Below are 10,769 nucleotides of genomic sequence, written 5' to 3' on the forward strand. Positions count from 1 at the left end.
TACTGCAACATTATCAACTTTTGCAACTGCTGCAGCAAAGTGTTATCAAATTTATTCTGCCCATAATATAATTTCCTGCTATAACGAACACGGGTTTTATAATGTAAACATTGTATTATCATACTATCTATTATTTTTTTGGCATAGCTAATGGTGGCGACCATGAACGTGATGGATTGTTTTAGAATATTTATGCAGGAAAGCATAAATATATACCCCAAATGAAAAGACTAAAAATGAAGCAACCTATTTAGTGTTTACCTCCTCTGGTGCTTTGAACACAAACTGTCTTTCAGATGGAACTTGCATCTCTCTTCTCATCCAGGACTGTGAAGTGCTTGCAGCAGCTTGGTTACTGGCATTGGAAGCTCTAGAAGCTAAGGTGCAAAGAATCAAACAAATTAATTACAATATATGCTTGGAAAAATTAAACCCCTCACACAGAACTTTTCATGTTTATGATCTGACTATTGTACCAATTTGAAACTCATTTAACATTTCCATTGCAAAGAGCGCCTGAACAGGAGTGTAACAGGTGGAATTTCTTTTCAATAATGTTTAGATGTATGCAGTATTGAAACTGAACCTTGAGTTTTCACTGCAACAGATGAAAGTTATTCTGGACGGAGATGGGCAAATCCAGCACGGTTTGATTCAAGTTGAGTCACGAGTCTCTGTTCCCTTTAACTTGACTTGAAAACAAGTCCTAAGGGGCAGACTTTCCGAATTGCCCAGAACATTTTGGGGACTCTAAAAGACTCGATCTTTTGCAGCTCTACTCAGAAGTAGTCCCATTGTGGCCGGTCATGAGCCATGCCACGAGTTTCTCCTGGATGGCTAGGAACCGCCTCCCTCGTGCCTTCTCCCCTCACTCGTCCAGGGAAAAAACCTTCATCCAATGAACATTGGTTCCTTCAGAAATGCACAAGAAAACTGCTCTGGACTCCCTCCCCAACTGCTCAATTTAAAACCAGAACATTAACCCCTTCCCTGCCTCCAAGCTGGAACTTCCCTGCTGCTTGCCCAGTCTGAATGATGGCCCCATGAGGTCCTTCATGCTGTAAAAAAAGTAAGCAAGCACATCCAGACATAGACAAACTCGAGTCTATATGCGTGGGGTCCCATTTCCAAGCCTAGAGATGCCATTCCGGGTATCTTAATTAGAAATAGAACATGCTGCTGAAGAAAATGGAGATTTACTTTCAGGGAAATTTTCCACAACAGTTGGACAGTCTTCTATTAACAAACACTTCAGATAACAGCTTAATAGAGGGAAATCTAGAGTTCCCTGAACATGCACAAGAACCCTCAGCAAATAAAACCTGTGCCAGATTTCCACAGATGCACCACCTTCTTTGGGACTAGAAATCTAGCATATCTTTCACCCACCTCGGGTGCTGCAGTACAGTTTGCCGCATTCTCAGAAGTGGGAAGCAATTCCTCAGACCCCATCAAACACTTTGAGTGGGTCCACCCTGAAAGAGCAAAGGCAGGTCCCTCCTCCAGGACTGTGGTATGAGCAGGGCTGCTGAGACCTGGCATTGGGCCCAGGGCAAGATGCCTGACTGCCCCCTCCCTTCCTAAATGCATTGGGGTAACAGAAGTGCATTGAAAGTGGATTAAAGCTGTAGAGGAGTTGCAGCCCTGGCTAGGTGGAGATTAAGGTGCCAAAATTTATTTTGTAACAAACTTGTTTTGCACCGTACAGTATGTTTTGTAACAGCCTGCGTCCCCTGGAAGCCCAGGGATTTTGCCTCCCCTCTTCTCAGGCCTGGATATGAAACATGATGTTTCTCTCACACCAGGAGCAAAATTAGATAATGACAGTACACATAAAAATCTACCAAGTTACAATTATTATCTTCTCATGCTAAGAGGCTCAAGAGCAAAGACGATACAAGTTAAGCTTGCACCAGCTACAGGAAGTCAGACTCCAGGACAGATCCTTGCAATTTAGTTCATTTATACAAATAAAAAACAAAGTCAGATGAAATAGCGTCTTACCTGCATGAGAGGCTGCTCTATTATTCAGTGGTCCAGCCCAGCCACCCTGCACTCTGGCTCTTTTTCTTTTGTCTTCCATTATTCTTCACAAGTATCTTCCAGTTCCTTAAAAAAGAATGCTTTTTTTCTTTCCTGTCTCAGAACAACAGTTAAGCAAGTGAGACCCAATATAAAATTGCTTGCAACTCCTAGGGTTATAAACAGCAGCATATAAACCTTTACACCCACAAGCTGTACATCCCCACTCCAAGACTTTGCCATGAACTCACAACAGCATAGCTTCACAAGAGCTACTCTCACAGTCCAATCCTATACATGCTTACCCAGATGTTGCACTGGGTGTAATGGGAGTTACTACCAGGTATGCCCATGTAGGATTGCAGCCAGCATCAGCCCCCTCCCCCATGCCCAGGTAATGTTGGAATAAAACTGTGTCAAACAATGGCCAAACGGCCAAGAACTGAACTGCAGAATCCCCATTTAAATCTGGAACCAATCATAAGAACAGTCCCACTGGATCAGGCCATAGGCCCATCTAGTCCAGCTTCCTGTATCTCACAGCGGCCCACCAAATGCCCCAGGGAGCACACCAGATAACAAGAGACCTCATCCTGGTGCCCTTCCTTGCATCTGGCATTCTGACATAATCCATTTCTAAAATCAGGAGGTTGCGCATACACATCATGGCTTGTACCCCATAATGGATTTTTCCTCCAGAAACTTGTCCAATCCCCTTTTAAAGGCGTCTAGGCTAGACGCCAGCACCACATCATGTGGCAAGGAGTTCCACAGACCAACCACACGCTGAGTAAAGAAATATTTTCTTTTGTCTGTCCTAACCCGCCCAACACTCAATTTTAGTGGATGTCCCCTGGTTCTGGTATTATGTGAGAGTGTAAAGAGCATCTCCCTATCCACTCTGTCCATCCCCTGCATAATTTTGTATGTCTCAATCATGTCCCCCCTCAGGCGTCTCTTTTCTAGGCTGAAGAGGCCCAAACGCCGTAGCCTTTCCTCATAAGGAAGGTGCCCCAGCCCCGTAATCATCTTAGTCGCTCTCTTTTGCACCTTTTCCATTTCCACTATGTCTTTTTTGAGATGCGGCGACCAGAACTGGACACAATACTCCAGGTGTGGCCTTACCATAGATTTGTACAACAGCATTATAATACTAGCCGTTTCGTTCTCAATACCCTTCCTAATGATCCCAAGCATAGAATTGGCCTTCTTCACTGCCACCACACATTGGGTTGACACTTTCATCGACCTGTCCACCACCACCCCATGATCTCTCTCCTGATCTGTCACAGACAGCTCAGAACCCATCAGCCTATATCTAAAGTTTTGATTTTTTGCCCCAATGTGCATGACTTTACACTTACTGACATTGAAGCGCATCTGCCATTTTGCTGCCCATTCTGCCAGTCTGGAGAGATCCTTCTGGAGCTCCTCACAATCACTTCTGGTCTTCACCACTCAGAAAAGTTTGGTGTCGTCTGCAAACTTAGCCACTTCACTGCTCAACCCTGTCTCCAGGTCATTTATGAAGAGGTTGAAAAGCACCGGTCCCAGGACAGATCCTTGGGGCACACCGCTTTTCACCTCTCTCCATTGTGAAAATTGCCCATTGACACCCACTCTCTGCTTCCTGGCCTCCAACAGTTCTCAATCCACGAGAGGACCTGTCCTCTAATTCCCTGACTGTGGAGTTTTTTCAGTAGCCTTTGGTGAGGGACCGTGTCAAACGCCTTCTGAAAGTCCAGATATATAATGTCCACGGGTTCTCCCGCATCCACATGCCTGTTGACCTTTTCAAAGAATTCTATAAGTTTCGTGAGGCAAGACTTACCCTTACAGAAGCCATGCTGACTCTCCCTCAGCAAGGCCTGTTCGTCTATGTGTTTTGAGATCCTATCTTTGATGAGGCATTCCACCATCTTACCCGGTATGGATGTTAGGCTGACCGGCCTATAGTTTCCCGGGTCCCCCCTCTTTCCCTTTTTAAAAATAGGCATGACATTTGCTATCCTCCAATCTTCTGGCACCATGGCCGTTTTGAAGGACAAGTTGCATACCTTAGTCAAGAGGTCTGCAACTTCATTCTTCAATTCCTTAATAACTCTTGGGTGGATGCCATCAGGGCCTGGTGATTTATTGATCTTTAATTTATCAATGGGGTCTGAAACATCTTCTCTTTTAACCTCTATCTGACTTAACTCCTCGGTCAGGAGGAGCCGTTCGGGCAGCGGTATCTGCGCGAGGTCTTCTGCCGTGAAGACAGATGCAAAGAACTCATTTAATTTCTCTGCCATCTCTAAGTCTCCTTTTATCTCCCCTTTCCCTCCCTCACCATCCAGAGGGCCAACCGCTTCTCTGGCGGGTTTCCTGCTTCTAACATATTTGAAGAAGCTTTTATTATTCCCCTTAATGTTGCTGGCCATGCGTTCCTCATAGTCTTGCTTGGCCTCCAGTATCACCTTCTTACATTTCTTTTGCCACAGTTTATGTTCCTTTTTATTCTCCTCATTAGGGCAAGACTTCCATTTACGGAAGGAAGCTTCCTTGCCCTTCACAGCCACTCTATCTTGGCTGGTTAGCCATGCGGGCACCATCCTGGATTTAGTGGAACCCTTCTTTCTTTGCGGTATACACCTCTGCTGGGCCTCTATTACTGTTGTTTTAAGCAGCCTCCATGCACTCTGGAGAGATTGGACTCTTTTTACCCTCCCTTTCAACCTCCTTCTAACCAGCCTCCTCATTTGAGGGAAGTCCGCCCGTCGGAAGTCAAGGGTTTTTGTTAGAGATTTGCCTGGTATTCTTCCCCCAACGTGCACGTCAAAACGGATCGCATCATGATCACTGTTCCCCAATGGCTCAGTAACGTTTACATCTCTAACCAGGTCCTGCGTACCGCACAATATTAAATCCAGAGTCACCTGTCCTCTGGTGGGCTTCGTGACTAGCTGATCTAAGCCACAGTCATTTAGTACGTCAAGAAATCCGGTTTCCTTATCGTGACCAGAACACAAATTGACCCAGTCAATATGAGGGTAATTGAAGTCCCCCATGATTACAACCCTGTCCCTCCTTGTCACCTCCCTGATCTGTTTCCTCATTTCAAAGTCCCCATCCGATTTCTGGTCTGGAGGACGATAGCACGCCCCCAGTATTACATCGCTGCACAAGCCTGGTAATTTAACCCACAGAGATTCTACGGTGGAGCCGGACCCACCTTCAATCTCTACTTTGCTGGATTCTATCCCCTCCTTAACATAAACGGCCACCCCACCTCCAACATGCCCCTGCCTGTCCCTCCTGTAGAGTTTATAGCCCGGGATTGCGGTATCCCACTGATTCCCCGCGTTCCACCAGGTTTCCGTTATGCCCACTATGTCAATATTTTCCCTTGTCACCAGACATTCCAGTTCTCCCACCTTTGCTCGGAGACTTCGGGCATTCGCATAAAAGCATTTGTACACGGAATGCCCCAGGATGCGCTGCTTATTCGCTCCTTTGTCGCCGCATCCTCTCAGGGTGCCAAACCGTCTATCACATCCCATCACACTACCTTTCCCAATTTCTTCTCCTACTCTGCCTTTGTCTTGTTGTTCTCTAAATCATAGAAGCATAAATAAATCATAAATGTTCATAAATCATAGAAGCATAGAAGCATGAGAGCCACACTGGATCAGGCCAAAGGCCCATCTAGTCCAGCTTCCTGTATCTCACAGTGCCTCCCAAACGCGTCAGGAAGCACACAAGGCAACAAGAGACCTGCATCCTGGTGTCACCCCCTTGCACCCAGCATTCTGAAGCTGCCTACTGCTAAAACCAGGAGGTTGCATATACCCATCATGGTTTGTAACCTGTGATAGACCTTTCTTCTAGAAATCTGTCTAATTCCCCTTTTAAGTCATCTAGGTCAGACGCCATCACCATATCCTGTGGCAGGGAATTCCATAGACTAATTATATGCTGGGTAGAGAAATATTTTCTTTTGTCTGCACTGATTCCCCCGACACTCAGTTTTAGCGGATGTCCCCTGGTTTTGGCGTTGTGTGAGAGGTAAAAAGAGCATCCCTCTATCCATTCCCTGCACAATTTTGTACAGGTGGACCCTTGTTCTCCACAGGGGTGCTGCTCCTGGAACCCCTGCAGATACTGTGGGCAATGAAATCCGTGGTTTAAGGTATCTTTAACCCTCTGTGCTATGCTCCCCTCACCTCCAGAGTGTGTTCTGAGTGCCAGGAAGCCTGAGCTCCCTGAGGTTTGAAAGCACTTCTAAGTGGGATGCAAAACCAGAAGTGACCTTCTAAGGACTCCCACAGAATGGCTTTTGAGCATCAGCGAGTCCACTGGCACTCAGAACACAGCTCCCCTCACCTCCAGAGGGTCCAGGTTTAGCCATATCTGGCTCAACATGGGCCCAGGGGACCCACGTTGAGCCAGATCCATGGACAAACATGTCTCAATCATGTCCTCCTGCAGGCACTTTTTTCTAGCCTGAAGAACCCCAAATGCAGTAGCTGTTCCTCAAAAAGGGAGGTGTCCAAGGCCAGTTATCATTTTGGTCGCTCTATTCTGCACTTTTCCTGGTTCCATGATGTCCTTTTAGAGATGTGGCAACCAGAACTGGGCACCTGCATTTGCGTGTCAATGAATGACTCCTACTAGTTTAGGATTGTGAATTGGCAGGGAGCGATGGGAAAAAGACAGAATTTGCTTCCTTCTCAAGCAGGGATAGCAAGGTGCAAGGAGGGGGACAGGCAAACAGAGACCATGAGAGGGGAGTAAAGGAGGTAATTGTACCCTTCCTTATGAGGAAAGGCTATGGCTTTTGGGCCTCTTCAACCTAGAAAAGAGACGCCTGAGGGGGGACATGATTGAGACATACAAAATTATGCAGGGGATGGACAGAGTGGATAGGGAGATGCTCTTTACACTCTCACATAACACCAGAACCAGGGGACATCCACTAAAATTGAGTGTTGGGAGAGTTAGAACAGACAAAAGAAAATATTTCTTTACTCAGTGTGTGGTTGGTCTGTGGAACTCCTTGCCACAGGATGTGGTGATGGCATCTGGCCTCGACGCCTTTAAAAGGGGATTGGACAAGTTTCTGGAGGAAAAATCCATTAAGGGTTATAAGCCATGATGCGTATGCGCAACCTCCTGATTTTAGAAATGGGTTATGTCAGAATGCCAGATGCAAGGGAGGGCACCAGAATGAGGTCTCTTGTTATCTGGTGTGCTCCCTGGGGCATTTGGTGGGCCACTGTGAGATACAGGAAGCTGGACTAGATGGGCCTATGGCCTGATCCAGTGGGGCTGTTCTTATGTTCTAACCCCTGCTAACTGGTTAAGAGGCACTTTTTCAAGTGGGTGCTCCTCTTTTATTTAGCAGGGGGAGAGCAACTGGCCCACCTCACCCCAGCAGTGTCTTTTCTAGTGGCTATCTGCTGCTGTTGCATCTTTTTAGATTGTGAGCCCTTTTGGGACAGGGAGCCATTAGATATTTGATTTTCTCTGTAAACCGCTTTGTGAACTTTTTGTTGAAAAGCGGTATATAAATACTGTTGTTGTTGTTGTTATGTTACCCAGGCCTAGGTCAAAAAGGGGCCCTAGGACCGAAAGGAGGAGGGCCTAGAAATTTCCTGTGATCTTACATTTTCTAATCTCACCCGGACTTGCTGCCCATGCAGGATGCTGTGGGTGCTACCATGGGTGTGCAGCAGCAGTGGCTGCTGCAAGTAGTTTATGCTGGGCTGAGGAATGCATACATGACAGCACAGTGTCAAATCTGGGAGGAAACTGGACTGCTACAGTAGCTCTTTGGCTTGTGGATCCATGAACCACGTATAGGAGCTCAGGGACACAGCTGCAGAAGGACATTCTGATACAGAAAGGACACCTTCTATCCTAGTTTTCATGCTGATTTTCTGCAATGATTTTCTCTATATTTAAAAGATTTTAGTGAGACTTAGGAGTGTGTTTGGTTTTTCCATGTTACTGCTAATTGGGTAAGAGGCACTTTTCAAATGGGTGCTCCTTTTTATAGCAGGGGGAGAGTAACTGGCCCACCTCACGCCAGCACTGTCTGTTCTAGTGGCTGTCTGCTGGTATTCCTTGGCATCTTTTTAGATTGTGAGCCCTTTTGGGACAGGGAGCCATTTAGTTATTTGATTTTTCTCTGTAAACCGCTTTGTGAACTTTAGTTGAAAAGCGGTATATAAATACTGTTAATAACAACAACAACAACAATAATAATAATGTTACTGTATCCAGCTGCTGACACCATGCAGACAGGGAGACATAGGAAGAACATAAGAACAGTGATGTGTATGTGCATCAGGAAGAACATAAGAACAGCCCCACTGGATCAGGCCATAGGCCCATCTAGTCCAGCTTCCTGTATCTCACAGCGGCCCACCAAATGCCCCAGATAACACATAGATAACAAGCACACCAGATAACAAGAGACCTCATCCTGGTGCCCTCCCTTGCATCTAACATAGCCCATTTCTAAAATCAGGAGGTTGCACATACACATCACGACTTTCAACCCCTGATGGATTTTTCCTCCATAAATTTGTCCAATCCCTTTTAAAGGCATCCAGGCCAGATGCTGTCACCACATCCTGTGGCAAGGAGTTCCACAGACCAACCACACGCTGAGTAAAGAAGTGTGGTAGACCTGGACTCAAGAGACTATTCTGGCTGCCACCACCCTCCCCTCATCCTCTTTTGCTCCCCCCCCCCTTGGGAAGGATCCCCAAATAACGTTGTACCCCTAAATCAAACTCTGCCCAGAAGGCACGTTGAGGGCAGCGAACTGGCGGGGGGGGGGAAAGGAGAGGCAGAATGGGCTTCCACCTCAAGCAGGGACAGGAAGGTGGGCAGGCAAAGCCCCCCTCCTAGCTCCCTGCAAGGCTGAAGGAGGCCCAGAGCGGCAGCACTGACCGCTGCAGCAGCGGCTGCACTTGGAGGGTTGCAAGCCAGCCCCGTACATCTCTCTTGCGCGCGCCCTCCAGCATCCCCTGACCAGCAGAGCGCGCACTCACCTTGAGCCTGCCCCGTCAACCTCGCAAAGGTAAGAGGCCGTCCTGAGCTTCCCAGCCTGCGCGCGCAGCTTCGCTCTTTCCCCCCCCCGCACGAACCAAGACGCCGGCAGAGCCAGCGGTGCGCCTCCCACTGCGCCCGTCCATAGAGGACAAGCACCGCCCTGTCTGCGCTTCGAGAGGGTGGTGCAAGAGAAGGCGCGCGCTAGGCAGAGGTGCATGGGTGGGGGTAACCAGCTGGAGCTGCAAGCCTATGCATGTCTACTCAGAAGCAAGTCCCACTGTAGTCAGTGGGGCTTGCTCCCAGGTAAGTGTGGATAGGATTGCAGCCCCACTTGGGAGCAAGTACAACCCTATGCATGTCTACGCAGAAGCAAGCCCCACTGTAGTCAATGGGGCTTGCTCCCAGGTAAGTGTGGATAGGATTGCAGCCCTACTTGGGAGCAAGTGCAACCCTATGCATGTCTACTCAGAAGCAAGCCCCACTGTAGTCAGTGGGGCTTGCTCCCAGGTAAGTGTGGATAGGATTGCAGCCCTACTTGGGAGCAAGTGCAACCCTATGCATGTCTACGCAGAAGTAAGCCCCACTGTAGTCAGTGGGGCTTACTCCCAGGTAAGTGTGGATAGGATTGCAGCCCCACTTGGGAGCAAGTACAACCCTATGCATGTCTACACAGAAGTAAGCCCAACTGTAGTCAGTGGGGCTTGCTCCCAGGTAAGTGTGGATAGGATTGCAACCCTACTTGGGTGCAAGTAAAACCCTATGCATGTCTACTCAGAAGCAAGTCCCACTGTAGTCATTGGGGCTTGCTCCCAGGTAAGTGTGGATAGGATTGCAGCCCCACTTGGGAGCAAGTACAACCCTATGCATGTCTACACAGAAGTAAGCCCAACTGTAGTCAGTGGGGCTTGCTCCCAGGTAAGTGTGGATAGGATTGCAGCCCCACTTGGGAGCAAGTACAACCCTATGCATGTCTACTCAGAAGTAAGCCCAACTGTAGTCAGTGGGGCTTGCTCCCAGGTAAGTGTGGATAGGATTGCAACCCTACTTGGGTGCAAGTAAAACCCTATGCATGTCTACACAGAAGTAAGCCCAACTGTAGTCAGTGGGGCTTACTCCCAGGTAAGTGTGGATAGGATTGCAGCCCCACTTGGGAGCAAGTACAACCCTATGCATGTCTACACAGAAGTAAGCCCAACTGTAGTCAGTGGGGCTTACTCCCAGGTAAGTGTGGATAGGATTGCAGCCCCACTTGGGAGCAAGTACAACCCTATGCATGTCTACACAGAAGTAAGCCCAACTGTAGTCAGTGGGGCTTGCTCCCAGGTAAGTGTGGATAGGATTGCAACCCTACTTGGGTGCAAGTAAAACCCTATGCATGTCTACTCAGAAGCAAGTCCCACTGTAGTCATTGGGGCTTGCTCCCAGGTAAGTGTGGATAGGATTGCAGCCCCACTTGGGAGCAAGTACAACCCTATGCATGTCTACACAGAAGTAAGCCCAACTGTAGTCAGTGGGGCTTGCTCCCAGGTAAGTGTGGATAGGATTGCAACCCTACTTGGGTGCAAGTAAAACCCTATGCATGTCTACTCAGAAGCAAGTCCCACTGTAGTCATTGGGGCTTGCTCCCAGGTAAGTGTGGATAGGATTGCAGCCCCACTTGGGAGCAAGTACAACCCTATGCATGTCTACACAGAAGTAAGCCC

The 10,769-nt window shown here is 47.9% G+C and overlaps 1 protein-coding gene across 3 annotated transcripts in view; it reads right to left on the minus strand.

The window, feature by feature from the left end:
• ALKBH3 (alkB homolog 3, alpha-ketoglutarate dependent dioxygenase) overlaps positions 1-9,162 on the minus strand; it is a 33,126-nt gene extending 23,964 nt beyond the window's left edge. The window contains exons 1-3 of one of the 3 annotated variants that reach the window (XM_066634563.1): positions 9,066-9,162; positions 2,005-2,109; positions 262-377 (exon numbers count right to left, since the gene is read on the minus strand). In XM_066634563.1, coding sequence (XP_066490660.1) covers positions 262-377; positions 2,005-2,083 — 195 coding nt within the window. In that variant the 5' untranslated portion in view covers positions 2,084-2,109; positions 9,066-9,162. Of the gene's footprint in view, positions 1-261; positions 378-2,004; positions 2,141-9,065 lie in introns of all 3 variants that reach the window. The other 2 variants (XM_066634545.1, XM_066634554.1) reach the window with 2 other exon arrangements.
• Between the last annotated feature and the right edge of the window lie 1,607 nt (positions 9,163-10,769).

The sequence above is a fragment of the Tiliqua scincoides genome, chromosome 1 (assembly GCF_035046505.1).
Source record: "Tiliqua scincoides isolate rTilSci1 chromosome 1, rTilSci1.hap2, whole genome shotgun sequence".
Lineage (NCBI taxonomy): Eukaryota > Metazoa > Chordata > Lepidosauria > Squamata > Scincidae > Tiliqua > Tiliqua scincoides.